Source organism: Equus asinus, chromosome 3, assembly GCF_041296235.1.
Source record: "Equus asinus isolate D_3611 breed Donkey chromosome 3, EquAss-T2T_v2, whole genome shotgun sequence".
In the NCBI taxonomy this organism is placed as follows: domain Eukaryota; kingdom Metazoa; phylum Chordata; class Mammalia; order Perissodactyla; family Equidae; genus Equus; species Equus asinus.
Genome location: NC_091792.1, coordinates 142,410,189 through 142,425,297, shown reverse-complemented (window position 1 = coordinate 142,425,297; position 15,109 = coordinate 142,410,189). Strand labels below are relative to the sequence as shown.

Below are 15,109 nucleotides of genomic sequence, written 5' to 3'. Positions count from 1 at the left end.
GGCCACATGCTGCTGGCTGGAACGACCCTGCCTTGCCTCCTGGCCAGTGTGGAACCTACCCACGTCAGGAGCTCTCTCAAGGCATTCCCCCTACATGTGCTTGGGGAACCTCTCTGTTGAAATCCCAGATCTGTCCTGGCTTCTGTTCTTACCATTCCACGTACTATTATGAGTGACTTGGACAGGCTTCAAAACACAGCTGTGCAGATGCGTGAGTGAGCCCTGCCAGGCCAAGCTTAATTAGCAGAACCACCCATCTGACCCAAAGACTCAGGATAAATAATACATAGTTGTTGCTTAAAGCTCTAAGTTTGGGGTGGTTTGTTACACAATAATAGCTAATTGACCCAACTGGTTAGTACGGTTTGATAAAAGCACAGTTTTTATGTCAGATAATCATAAGGTTAGACAGAGAGGCCAGGTCGGGCTGCAGAGTTGCAACTTTAAGTGGAAGACAGTTGGAAGCCACTCAAGATTTTTGAGCAGGATACAAACACGATGGAAAGCAGTGCTGTAGAGGCTTCATCCTACAACAGCAGGATAAAGATGAGAATGAAAGAGAGAGAGTCTGGGAGGCAGGAAAACTAGGGCAGAAGCTCTGCTGATGAGGTGAAGAGGGCCCGAACCAAGCCAGAGGTGGTAGGAATGGAGGGGCGAGAAACTCTGAAGGAAGGTTTGGCTACAGCACAGGCATACATGAGGAAGGAAAGTTGACAGTAGTCAGTGATGACTCCAAGGTTTTAAGTCTGGATACCTGAGAGGGTAACCAAAAAGGAGGAAGACTTGGTGATGTCATACTGGAGAAGTCCATAGAATATCTAAGAGGGAAAGTTTGGGCTTTGGGAAATGTGGGACTGTAACTCTGCAGAAGGACCCAGTGCCTGGGGGCATATTCTGAGAATATTTTCACAGAGGTGATGGTGGAAGGCATAACTCTGAGCAAGAAAAGATGAAGAAGAAATGTAGATGTTTAGGGAAAGAAACTTGACACTCGCATGCTCAGTGTTATTACTTATCTACTGCTGTGTAACAAGTTACCTCAAAACTTAGCAGCTTAAGACTCAGGAGCCTGGGAGCAGTTTATCTGGGTGGTTCTGGCTAACGGTCTCTCATGAAGTTGTAGTCAAAATGTTGACCAGGGCTGTTGTCTTGATTAGGGCTGGAGAATCTGCTTCCAAGATGGCGCCCTCACATGGCTGAGGACTGCAGGCCTCAGTTCCACGCCATGAATAGCTTGTAGGGCTGCTTGAATATCCTCATGGCCTGGCAGCCAGCTTCCTCCAGGGGGAATGATCCAAGACAGAGACAGACGGGCAGACACCAAGTGTCTGTTATGACCTAGCCTTAGAAGTCACACACCATCACTTCTACTGTAGTCTACAAGCCACACAGACCAACCCTGATACAATGTGGGGTTGGATTACACAAGGGCATGAGTACCAGGAGGTGGGGATCACTTGGGGCCATTTTGAAAGCTGGCCACTGTACTGGGGATGGAGGAAGAAGACAAGCAAAGCTTAGAAGGATGTGAAGGATAGTTTAGCTGGGGAAACAAGACTGCCACGTGGGGAGAGGTCTGGCTCTCACACCCGTTGGCTCATCTGCTGCCCTAAATGAGCCTCCAATCCCTTTCACAACACCCTGCCTGCAGAAAGTGTGCCTGGCAGAGGAGAAGCTTTTTTTCTCCATTCAACTGACTTTCAGACCACTTGCCACGTGTCAGGCAATGTGCCAAGATTTCCCTGAGGTCGGCACCATCATCTCACCATTGTACAGGTAAGGAACTAGGCTGAGGTTACTAGTCTGTGTTCTCACAGCCAATACAACATGAGGCTGGAATAGGAACCCAAGCTCCGGAGCCCCCTTAGCCTCTGTGACAGGAGTGCAGGGGCCACGTTCTTCTGCCGGATGCTCCGAACAAGACAAACCCATGCAAGCAACAAGAGAAAACGCAAGGAATGACCCAACAGTGCCACAGAAGGTGCGGGAAGGGGAGGGGCTGATGTCTACGGAGCCCTCCTCCGTTGCCAGGCCAGGCTGGGCTGGCAGAGAAAACGAGGTGTGCTTACCATCCTTGGGATTTGCTTTGTTCTCAGCGGGCTGCTCAACAAACTTCAGCAGTGGGGATCTTGACCTCTGCACGGTGGGAAGAGCGGGGTCGCTGAAGAGGATGGTGTCCTTGCCCCCTGCCATGGAAAAGGGGACAATGGATGTATCACGTCACCAGCGGAGTCGTGGTTGCAGTGACCCCCACACAATGGACTGGCTGTTTGGGTGAACAAGGTATCTTCTTCAATCCTAGGTAACCTGCAGAAGGGAAATGCCCAGCAGGTCCTTTTTGTAGTGTGAAGACAGCACACTGAGGTCCAGGGCCAGCTGTCTACGAGTGCTGATGAGTCTGCTCAGGACATGGCTGCCCACAAACGCCACCATTAAGGGACAGCCTGTTATGCCAGCCAAAACTGAGTGGCTTTGATCTGGGTGAGACAAGAACAATAAAAACCACAGCAGAGTGTTTAGGAGTCAGGCTTCGGAGCCACACTACGGTGTTTGTGTTCTGGACTCCACTACTTGCTAGCTGGGTGGCCTCAGACAAGTCACTTAACCTCTCTGAGCCTCAGAACCCTCATCTCTAAAATGAGGACAAATAACCGCACCCACCTCATTGGGTGGTTTTCATGAACTGATGCACATAAAGGGCTTAGCTGTTTAGTCAGCACTCTGTTGTCTATAGAAATGATTACAGTGTAGATAGCTCTGCTGTACACAGTATATCTGATTTAATGCAATTTGGTCATCTAGATTGAATAACTCTGTCATAAGGCAGATAGTGTCAGGTATCCCAAATTATCACAGTTATATTTCACTTAGAATATACAGTCCCATACCAGCCAAACCCTTTTATCTATTCCTACGGACTCCCTAGGTGGATAGAGAAAGTCTGAGGCAAAGAGGAGGAGGAAAGGAAAACCATTACAACTCTATTTTTGAGGCCGTGGCGAGTTCCGGAGGTGAGGAGCAGGGAAGTGTGGCTTTGCAATACGAGCATGAGGAACACAGACACACAGACGCACGACACGTAGATGAAAGTGAAGCTGCCCCAGTGGGCAGGAGAGCCCCACAGGCAGGACTGGATCCCAAACTTCTGTCCATGGGGCCTTGGGGTTCTCTCGGTGAGAACCACCGTGTCAACAACAAAATCCCCAGGGGCCGTGGGCCCAGCCTACACTCCAGCCTAAGCTTCTAAAGTCAAGTCACTAAGTCTGTGGGGCTCAGGTCACAGGCTCTAAAGTTCTGCGGTTTCACTCAGTTTCAGGTTGGGCAGAGCACAGAATGCGTATTTGTCCAGATGTCCACTCCTTTGGAGAACCAGGTGACCCTTGGACTGTACCTCTGAGCCCTCTATTTGTTTATAATACTGTCTTCCCACTAGGGCATGTCTTTTTAACTTGATTTCCAAGAACGTATCAAGAGTTCAGCATGTGGTAGATGCTTCATAAACATCTGATGAACATCTGACTAAATGGCCGGCACTACTGGGAATCCCGGCGCCGTGGTGGGCACGGCGCTGGCTGCTGCCTCAGGCGGAGGGTGTGTGTTGTGAGCAGCCACAACACTCTGGCTTCTCTGCTATCTGAGGGTCGTCCCAGAAGGAGAGAAATCTGCTCGGAGCTGAGGCAGGAGCTCTCCACCAGCACAGCTATTGTCTCCTGGGGACAAATCCAGAAATCTTCAGGGCTACAGTCTGGAGACGTTTCCCAATGAGAACTGTTGACCTACAGGTTGGGGTATTGTTAAGAGGCTCTCCGAATGCAGTCAGTGCCATCCCGTCTCCCTTTGTACTGCAAAGATACAATCTGGAAACATCTCGGGGGCTTAACGGTTACCAGGAGCAGAGAGCTGATGCCTCAGAGTGGGCTTCTTCTGCTTCTCTGCACCAAGGCAACAGCTCCCGTTCTCAAGGCAGGGACAGGACTGCATTTCGTGACCCATCTTTCTCTGGCAGGTAGCAGCTCTCCAGCCTTCAGAGGACTCAGTAAGGACACTCTGCCCCTCAGTGTCACACCCAGCCTTCCAAGTCCCCTCTACCCCGTGCATGGCCAAAGAATCAGAATTACGGGCAGAGCTGGGAGCTGGCTGCAGCCCAGTGACTAAGGCAGCCTGAGGGAGTTCCTCAGCCCTTCTCGTCACGAGGAGTTCTTTAAGGCAAACGTCTCCGTGACCCTCTCCCACCACATGGCATCATCCACTCCACAACGCCTCGTCACTAACGCTGGTCCCAGCAACATTACACATCTCCAAGAACCTGAGCAACAAGCACGAAGAGTAGGGAAATAGAAGCCACCACTCATCCACGACCAATCAGGGCGGGAGTTGGGGAGAAGATAAATGCCTCCTGAAACTTCTGCCTGGAGAGATCATTTCCTAATCTTAAGATAAAAAGCCAAGATTTGGTCATTTTTGCAAAATAGTTGAAGGATCAAAGACCTTCTTTGAAGGCTCTTCGTTCTATTGTTTCTGACTCAGTTCAGATTCCATCTCTGCTGACTCACTTCAGCTCTAATCCGAGGTCTGCTGTTTCACAGTTTCATTTCGGTTCTGAGGACTGGCAGATGAGCAGGGGCATGAGAGCGCTCCACAAACCAGAGTCAAACCACAACTAACGAGAAGGTCACACAGGCCCTTCCGTTCATCTGGTGTCTGAGTTTCTGGAAGCCCTCCTGACTCCTCGTAACACAACATCCCTCATCCTCTTCTCCAAAATGGACCAAGTACTTTCAAAATGCACATTTTCCTCCCAGGAGGATGCTTGAGTAGAGAAGAGAGAATTAAAATGAAAAGCTCAAAGAGCAAGGCTCTGCTCTTGCCAGGGTTTTTTTCTGGCTTTCAGTGTTTCTTTTTAGAGTATGAGCACATCCAGGAAACATCCCCTCAGAGCCCCTCAAGCAGCATTCCCCCCACAGAGGCCGGCAAAGGGCTGGGAGAATGAGGCCGCCAGGTAGGGCGCTGGGCAGGGAGGAGGGGCAGTCCTTCCTGAGAGGCGTGGTCAGCCAGGCCACCCTTTGGCTTCCTCCCAAGAGCCCCATACTTTTCCCACCTCTCGGGGCCTGATGAAACAGTTTGGAATATGCTTTGCTATCCAAATGATTTCTTCATGCAGGCTGTGACATTGCCAAACTTGTCTACTTCCCAGCGAGATCACAAATTTGCCCCAACTCTATCAAACAACAGCAAGAGCTGTATATTGTTGGCTGAGAGTGAGGAGGGAGGCAGAAGAAAGTCGAAGAAAAGTCATAGCACGTTCAAAGTCCAACAGCAACTCTGCCTTGTGCTAATGAGGAGTAGGCTCCTTAACCATTGTCCTCTAGAGTCTCAGAAGAGATTGTTCTGGCTTCTGAATTCCTCTCCAATCCGGCTTGCTTTGAGAACCAGTCCTCAGCAGATCTGGTTTAGCATAGCCCTCTCTTCTCTGAGCTATAGCTCCCCAGTGCAGGTGGATCACTGAAACGAACATCTGAACACCTGCATTCTCACATCAGCCTCTGTGGCCTTAGGTATCAGCTAAGTTCCTGGCCTCTGGGTTCTTATCTAAAATGAGGAGATCCGACTAGATGAGGAAAGGGGGAAAATATTTTCTCTCACATGTCAACTCTGACCAGGAGGTGCCTTCCTGGAAAGCCAACGTGGAAGACTGTTCTGACGGCCACATCTGAGATCAGCAAGGATGAGCGATGTGATTGATTAGCAATGTCTGCCACTGGCATGGGAATGGGTGTTGTGCAATATACAGCAAGTATTTGGTGGCCTTGAATGTTTTGCTCTCAACTGTGCTTCTAGGTCTAGCATTCGATGACTCTTCACATTATTCCCTCACAGACTAACATCTTTATCACTCAGCACTTAATTATATATCATTTTGTGCTTTCCTGTTGTCTGCTTGATGTCTTTTCATCTTGCTTCCCTAATGCGGCTGCGGATTCTTAGAGGGGGTGAGTCCTGGGACAGAAGTGAATTCATAAAGTTGGTGCTCAAAAAGGTGTCAACACACTGATGGACTGACTTATTGGAAGAGACACTGATCCTTTCAAGATGCTGATAAATAAGAGAGAGCTGGCAGTTCTCCGAAACCACTGGGACGCAGCTCCCTTCAGTTGGCTAAAATACTATGATTTGGCTTCTACTTGGAGAGAGAAAGAGGGAGAGGAGGAAAAAGGAGAAGAGGAAGAGGAAGGGAGGGAGGAAGGGAGGGAAGAAAGGAGAGAGGAAGGAAGGAGAAAAGAACATACCTGCTCTTGCTCCCCTATTCGGTAGGTTAAATGGAGACCATAAAACAAGGAGCAGACAGAAGGAACTGGTCTGATTCGCACCGGAAGGGGCCCCTCCCCCACACTCTCGCCATGGTTTGGAAATGACCATAAGGCGATACCTCATTGTAACATCCTTCAATACTGCACCAGGGGGGTGCGACTGCCCACACAGAAACTGCATCAGATCTGGGGAATTGCCACTCTTTCTCCTGTCCTCCCACTTTGTATCTATGTGGACGCCAGAGATTAAAACAAACACAGCCTTGGCATAAAATCCAGTCAGCTGGGTCCCTCAAAGCTAATTTTACCATTTAATATTTGCTTTGTACTAATTGAATTCTCTATTTCAATTGACTGTTCTAATCAGAAATGTGCAAGGATACATAGAGAATGCATTTCTATTTATTTACATGCAGGGATGATATTAATGCACTGCTAATATTAGTCACAAACACAGATATTTCAAACAGAACATACTCCCGAATCCTACTGAAACATTGTAGCTCAGGCCTTCAGGCAGCAAAAAGAAGGAAAGAAACAATTGTTATTGCATAATAGCCATTCTAACTTAGAGCAAACAACATCAGAGAAAGAAAATTCTCAACATTCCTCCACTTACTCAACTTCCTTCTTTTTACATAAGTTGTAGAAATAAAACATTGTGAAATTTCACCAAGTCATTCGGAGATAAAAAAAAAAAAAATCAAAACTCCAGTACATGCACAGAAATAGCAATCTGACTGCACAAATAAATGATAAATTTGCCTGACGGTGTTGAAATTCAATGCAATAAAAGAAAGGCTTTCAAAGAAGATAAGGTTTTAACCGCATCAAAAGGTTCTTGTGCAAAATGGATCATTCAAATCCCCAGGATGGCACTTGCCACTAATTAGTTCTGTTAGGTCTTTTGACATCAAGTTCAAGGGATCTCTGCTAAAAATTCCAATTTATAAAACACTCTTCCAGGCACCCGAAGGCGGCTATTCAGATTTACATTAAGAAAATGTGTTGTTGTTGTCTACATCCCTATGGCAATTTTCATTTCTCGTACATTACAGGGAAGCAACCGATATGATTCAAGGGTAGAGGAGACTGGTTCTGCAGAAAGGTTAAGTAACTAAAAATATATGTACAACTTGCTTCCAGGGAAAGAGGAGGTGGTGAAAATGATAAATACAAGTTTCTGGAGAGTGTAGAGAAAAAGGGGAAGAGCTGATGGGGGTCTCAGGAAGGGGGTATTTTACCAAGACAAATGGGATACAAAGAGCTAATTAAAGTGAAACATCAGAGTTTCCTCACACCATGTACAACTGGGAAAAAAAATCTCCACAGGAAATTCTGATTTTCAAGCTACATAAAAAATGGGACGAGGGCTGGGGGCTGGCCTGGTGGCACAGCAGTTAAGTGTGCACATTCTGCTCTGAGGGCCCAGGATTCGCCGGTTTGGATCCTGGGTGCACACACGGCACCGCTCGGCAAGCCACGCTGTGGCAGGCATCCCATATATAAAAAAAGTACAGGAAAATGGGCACGGATGTTAGCTCAGGACCAGTCTTCCTCAGCAAAAAAGAGGAGGATTGGCAGCAGATGTTAGCTCAGGGCTAATCTTTCTCAAAAAAAAACAAAAACAAAAACAAAAAATGGGATGGGGCTGGCCCCACGGCTGAGTGGTCAAGTTTGCACGCTCTGCTTCAGTGGTCCAGGGCTTCGCCGGTTCGGATCCTGGGCACAGACCTAGCACCGCTCATCAACCCATGCTGAGCTGGAGTCCCACATAGCAGAACCAGAAGGACCTATGACTAGATTCTACAACTATGTACCAGGAGCTTTGGGGAAAAGAAAAAATAAATAGGATGGGGCAAGAGAGAACAAGGAGGTTTTAAAGTGCATTTGGGTTAGAACAATTGCTTTTTTCTTATATTCATTTTTAGAACTGATGATTAAATAGAACAAATCTTTGTAGGTTCATACATTCATTTTTGTGATTGGTGATTAAACTGAACAAATCTTTGTACAACCATGTGCTGCATAACAACATTTCGGTCACCAACAGACCGCACAGACAACTGTGGTCCCATAAGATTAGCACCCTATAGCCCAGGAGTGCAGTAGACTAGACCACGCACATTTGTGTAAGTGCACTCTGTGATGTTCACACAACAACAAACCGCCTAACAACGCATCTCTCAGAATGTGTCCCCATTGTTAAGCAACACATGACTGTACATTCTTACATTCATTTTTAGGGGTGATGATTAAATTGAACAAACCGTTATAAGACACCTATGAGTAAAAAAAAGAAATGATTTACTATATTCACAAAAGTTAAAAAAAATACATATACAGACACACACAATGACAATTTCAGAATTTAGGTTAGCAAAACTTCACAGTTCCACTGATGAAAACCTGCCTATTTATTGTATTTTTCTGATTTCCTTCCAAAATGATGGTTTCTAAGTTTAAAACACTTATAGATTTCTCAACAATGATCTTCAGATAAAAAGACATTAAAAAGGCAGAATCCTTGGAAATTATGTGAGAGCTTCCTTTTTTAAAACAGAAAATTATTTTCATGAAGTCTGCTTACCCGGAAGACTCCACAAACCAGAAACTTCCAGAGTCCTTAATTTTTTCTCTAGTTCAGCTACTCGATTCCCTAGGATTCTGGAAAAGGGGAGAAAATGACAGCAGACAGATTAACGAGCACTTGTCAGCATCAGGGCTGCGAGCAGGCTACTAGGAAAACCCACTTGTGACCTAACAGAGAGAAAATGTTTTGAGATTTAAGATATATGCTAAAAATGGAGTGTGTGTGTGAATAATAATATAATTACATATATATATATACACACACACATATACTCTATTGAAAATACATACGAAAATATAAAGTGAATAATTAAAAAAAAATACTAAAATGTTACCATTCAAGTGAACCGTCTCCCACAAAGGTAGTCCCCCTGGGGAGCGAAACAATTCATCCACCATGGCCCAAACGTCTTACAGAATATCTATTTGGGAATTGCTCATTGCTAAAGATGACAATTAATTTTGAATACCCTTAGTAGTACCACATCTTGATTCTTTGAGCGTAGATCTGAGTTTTGGACACAACCAAGTCTAAAAAATAAGATGGGTGACCGTGCTGGGCAATGTTGCGTTGAGTTAATAACATAGCAAGATCTGCCTTCTCAGACCTAACCCATGTGTCACTGACTGATGTCCACATCCTTGATATCTAGCATAATGCCTGGTAGATGGTAGGTGTTTCAATAAGTATATTTGATTAAATAAATTCTTTCCTTTTTCCATGGCTTACAATTATCTACGAAGAGAATTAAAAAAACAGGCATTTCAAAAGAACTTTCACTAATTGCAGGATCACTCCAGTAACTATACTGCTTTCCAAGGTGACCATTCTGACTCTCTGTGACACAGAAGTTCTGGAATGAGCATTTGAAAAGATTATACTGTTTACTTGGAAGCCAAACGTTATCTATATGCCTGGAAAGACATAAATATGGGCATATATTTCCCCTCCTTCACTCTACAAAAAATTAAATCTAGTTGAGAAATGATTTGATAGTCATCGAAAACTTCAATCACTTTCTGTTGGCCTGGAAATTGAAAAATCAGTCTTTATATTATTTGGGGGATTTTCTTGGCACTGCTGTGCTAAAATGATGCGGAAATCACCTTAATAGCAAAGTTTCCATTCCTTTCAGCAGAAGTCAGAACGCCAGAATTGTTCTCTTACCTCGCTTTATATTCCAGAGATAGCTGCACACGCCCACAGACATACAGACATGAATATGTATATATCTGCACATATATATATGGCTTCGGATTCCTCCTTTTTCACCTGAATTGACTCGCAGTATCTTAATTAATATTCCCTTTGAGTTCACAGAAAACTCTTTGACGTTACTATATGTGGTTTTCTTCATCTAGGTACTTAGAGCTTTTCTTTTCTTCCTTTCCTTAAGTCTTAAATTCTGCATAGTCTTTATCAATTACTTTCAATTTTCACTCCATTTGTTGGGTCTATTCTGCTTTCACATCTCTGACCCTCCAATAAACACCATTCTTCGTAATCTCACTTTCAATATTTTGCTCAGACCTCCTGATCCAAGCTCCCTTTTCACCAGCTGATGGGTTTGAGATGCAATCACAACAGTGTTCAAGTTGATGCCTGTTTCTTAATGAGATCAGATCATCTGTGTGTGGCTGCCTCTTGGAAACAAAAGATAAGGCTTAACTCTTCTGTGGATGCTGAAGGATGCCGTCAGGGCGACATCCGAAGTCGTGGTGAAGAGACGTTTGGTCGTACTTTTTCTGATGCTCCCGGATAATACAGCCCTGTCTCCCAGAAATGGACCGAGGTGAATTTGCTGGTGTCCCATCACTCTACTTTGAGGGACCCCTGCCTAAGTTTGTCAGTGGTGACTGCTTTCTTCTTTGGCCTGACAGGCATCGGATGCAGGACTGAAGGTAGTAAAATGGACGCAGCAGAATTTGTGGTGGTAGTAACAGTAGCAATAACAACAGCACGATACTACTGTTAAAACAAACAGCAACTGAGCTTTCCTGAGTGCTGGGTATTAGTCAGAGCCCATGCTGAACACCCACCACACCTGCATCATCTCACATGACCTGACAAAAACCCTGCAGTGTACACTGGATTATTATCCTCCTTTTTCACATGTGGACCCTAAGGAACAGAGAGGTTAAGTAACTTGTCCAAGGACACACAGTCATCTCAAAGTTGTGTCTTTTCTCAACCACCAGTTCTCTCACCCACGACCTACTCTTCCCATCAGGAAACAGAGGCACGGAGGTTAGTTAACTTGTCCAAAACTGCAAGCAGGATTCAGCTGGTGATGACTGTGAATTTGAACCTATACTTCAGTTTGCCTCTGAAGTGCACGCTCTTAACCAACACCCCATAATAACACTTTAAAACAAGCATTCTCATATCTGGAGCAAGTACCCTTTAAAAATTGTTCATAATTGAAATATGGATGCAGCCACAGCTGATTTGCAAAATACAACCCAAGATGCTTCAAATAACAAAGAGGGACCTCCTGATAAGCTTCACACTGAACAATATGGCGGGTGGCCCACTGAACGTGGAGTCATGTGGCCCAGGGAGAGAAGAGGGCTATTTGAGTCTTAATAGCTGGCAGTATTCATAGAGCGAGACGGGAGTAGTAGGAACAGAGTCCGTTCAATTCAGCTTGACCACTTCAACAAACGATTATTGAGGCTACAGGGGATAATGAAGGGAAGCAGACCCTGTCCCTGTATGTGAGGGACTAAAAGTCTGGTGGGAGACAGACAGACAGATGGGTACGCGCACACACACACGTTCAGTACCTGTGGAACGCTTTAGTAATGGTTGATCTTTATTAATCGCTTGTTCCAGACCAGGTCTTACTCTAAGCACTGCATAGATATTATTTCCCTCAGTCCCTCACAACAATCAATGAGGCAGCTCTTATTATCCTTATTTCATGGACGAGGGAACTGAGACTCAGAGAGGTCAAGCTGACTTTCCAGGGTGACACAGCTGGTAAGCAGAGGGGCCAGAATCAAAACCAGGGCCTGGAAACACACAAGTCCTTCAGTAGAAGACAGTAGAATAGAAGTGAAGAGAAAATGGAGGATGAACCCAGAGGGGTTTCCAGGGATCCTGATTATGAATGATCTTGTTGTCATGTTGGGAATGTTCAGACTTTATACGTTGGCAGTGGGGAAGTACTGAAGGGTTTTCAGCAGAGGAGCAGCAGAATGAAGTGTAGAAAAAGTATTCTTGATGCAGAGTTGAGGGTGGACGAGAACGAGTGTGAGAGGAAGCAGAAAAGACCAGTTAGAAGGTTATTGTCCAGGGCAGGGATGTGGTGGCCAGACTCAGCCAGTGGGGTGCACGGAAGTGAAGGGACGGGCAATAATGAGGCGGTAGGGAGGTGTGGGAGGTGCCTACAGGGTATCCACGTAGACAGCTGGACCTATGGGAGGAAGGAAAGATGTGGGAGTGCAGAGACCGGAGTGTGGTGTGGGCTGGGAGCTGGGCCCCCTCCCCAGCAGAGTGAGCAGTCAGAGGAGCAAGGACTAGAGTTCCTCCTCTGTAAGGCAAGAAAGGGCTGGAGGAGCACAGCTGGAGACAGAGGAGGAGAGCGAGGCAATGTGGGGCCTGGAAGTCGAGGAGAGACAGAGTTCTGGGTGGGACCACATGGGCAGTATTGTCTTATTCTAGAAAGTGGTCACACAGGATGAAAAAGGCCACTTAGAAGACATGCCCGACCCTTGGGAGAGATGTTTCAGGACGGTGGAAGGGATGAAATCCAGAATCCCAGTGACAGGGTTGAGAAAAGCAGACTGTGAGGAAGCTGAGGCAGTGAGTACAGATGACTTGAGCTACCTGAAGAAAGCAGTTCCACGGGGAATTGAAGGAGACAGCAAGGGCAGTAGCTTGAGGCATAAACAGCCTTGAGAGATGATTTTCTTTCTTTTCCTTTTTTTTGTAGGATGGGGGAGATTTTGAAATAAAGTTTTTATTCAGCTCCGGTGTGTTTTTGGAAAGGGGAGATTTCAGCATATGTCTACCTAGTTGTCTAGAAAAATCCTCAAGATGCCAGGCTTCTACATAGATTTTCAGTAGTAGTTTCTGATAATAATGACGTCATAGGGGATCTGCAAAGACTGAACTAACTCAGGAACTGGGCACCCCAGGAAGGGTAGCGAAAGGCAAATACGTCCTCGTGTGTTGGCCACCACCACCACTGCCCGGCCACTGGCGAAGTGATGGCTTGTTGGGCAGAACTGGAGACAGAAACGTGGTGCTCAGTGAAACAGCACTTTAACACCTGCCTCTTCCATCCAAGCTTTGCCACCCGTCTATAGGACAAACGAACCTCCTCCCTTCTTTAGCAATACCACACAACTGCCGACTCTTCGGCTACAAGTACCTCAAGCAAAATGCCTACACACTGAACCCCCTCTGAAAACGTAGGTTGATTCTCAGTCCTTCAAGATGGCTCCCATTGGGTCGTCTCAACCGGCAGTAACCGCCAGGCAGTGGAAGACCAGTAGGGGGAGCACACGCTTACAGAACAGAACGCCTTCATTTCTACGCAACGCTCCACCCAAACAAAGCTCTTTTATTATTTTAGTTATAAAAGCTAAATTACAGGGGATAACAGCAAGTAGACCAAAGTTAAATTCTAGTCTTAGCCCCCACTCCACGTGTTGTGCAGTTAGTTTCTTTACATGCCACTAAATAAAACATTTATTGAAAGGATGAAACTTAAGACCTTCTAAGTATTAAAAATGGTACATTAGGTACTTTATGCACTGATAGGAAGCAATCTTCAAGATCTATTGTTACGGGGGAAGAACACAAGGTGTAGAACAATTTAAAAATCTATGTTTTTGGTGAATACTAGCTACTATTTGTGAGAAAAAAAGAGTATCAACATCTATATCTATATAAATATATGTATTTACGTGTCTGCATAAATGCATTGTGCATTTGCTTCCATATCCATCCTTGGGAAGGACACATAAGAAATGAATGGTGGTTTATTCTACAAAGGGGAACTGGGTGGCTCGGAGATAGTAGTAGTTTGGAGATATATTGTTGTTTAATCTTTTAAAATTTGAACCATGAGATGGTTCAACATAATAGTTAAAAATGAAAAGGTGCATTAAAACAAAAATAAACCAGGCAAAATGAAAATGTCTTTCTCAACAGAGGGTAAGAGCGCATGGAACCTGGGATGTGTGTGGATGCAGGGGGTAAGGTAGGAATGCACTAGAAAATCTCTCTGTCACAGTGCGAGCGTCAGGCCAACAGCTTGGGGATGCTGAGTTCAGCAGGCAGTGGGACGCAGCCCGGCTTTTCGGTGCAGGCCCGGGACGTGATCAGAACTGTAGCTGGCAGGTGGGCGTGAGAGTGCCCGGGTAGGTGGTGGAGAAGGTGGGGCTGGGGTCAGAGGACGGAGGATTGATGGGAGGGTCTTGCCATGGAAGAAGTGATGGTCTGGTGGGAAGAAGGCAGAAAGGGCAGGTAGGAGACGTACACTGAGGGCCCACAGCAAGCGCTCAGGAAACATCTACTGAATAAATGAGTGCATGAAAACCACAAGGCTTAATGACCATTGGGACGTGAGTATTAGGGAACAGGAACAAAGGGTTAGAAGATGATTCAGTCACTCATTCATCAAATAATCACGAGCGTCCACTGTGGGCCCAAACCACACTCCTAAACCTGTATTCTCAACAAGCACCCCCTCCACATGACTCTGATATCGATGCTCCCAGAACACACTTTGAGAGGGAGTCTGCTCAAGAAGAGAGGTGGCCGCCTGTCTACAAAGCTCTGAGGTGAGTGGAATTCACAGGAACATGCAGAGTCGAGGAAGGGCTTGGGGGTTCAGGAAGATCTGTGAGGTTTCTGGGGGGTGAGGCAGAGGCCAGAGAAAGGGAAGAGGCTGAAGAGGTTGAAAGAGGAGGTCACGGGGGAGCCAGGCCCCAGAAGAGGGAAGATGGTGTGGACCAACAGGACGCTGGGTGGGTGTGTTTCCAGGAGGTGGGAGGGAGAGAGGGAGAGACACTGGTTTCAGGGGAGCAGCAAGTCTTGGGGCTCATGATGAGGAGCCTCTGTTTTCTCAGTGAAGGAGGAGCTGAGGTGACCTGCTGAGAACAGACTGGTTTAGAAGACCTGAGAAGGTTTGAAACAGCCCTGATGAGTGCTTTGTAGCGAGTCGGTGAGGACAAAGCAGGCTCCTGGGGAACAC

At 46.0% G+C, this 15,109-nt stretch overlaps 1 protein-coding gene across 5 annotated transcripts in view; it reads right to left on the bottom strand.

The window, feature by feature from the left end:
• CCDC149 (coiled-coil domain containing 149) overlaps positions 1–15,109 on the bottom strand; it is a 98,877-nt gene that overhangs the window by 12,440 nt on the left and 71,328 nt on the right. For 3 of the 5 annotated variants that reach the window (XM_044767644.2, XM_070506127.1, XM_070506126.1), the window contains 3 exons: positions 8,899–8,975; positions 6,786–6,818; positions 2,070–2,186 (listed from right to left, as the gene is read on the bottom strand). In XM_044767644.2, coding sequence (XP_044623579.1) covers positions 2,070–2,186; positions 6,786–6,818; positions 8,899–8,975 — 227 coding nt within the window. The remainder of the gene's footprint in view (positions 1–2,069; positions 2,187–6,785; positions 6,819–8,898; positions 8,976–15,109) is intronic. The other 2 variants (XM_070506128.1, XM_044767643.2) reach the window with 1 other exon arrangement.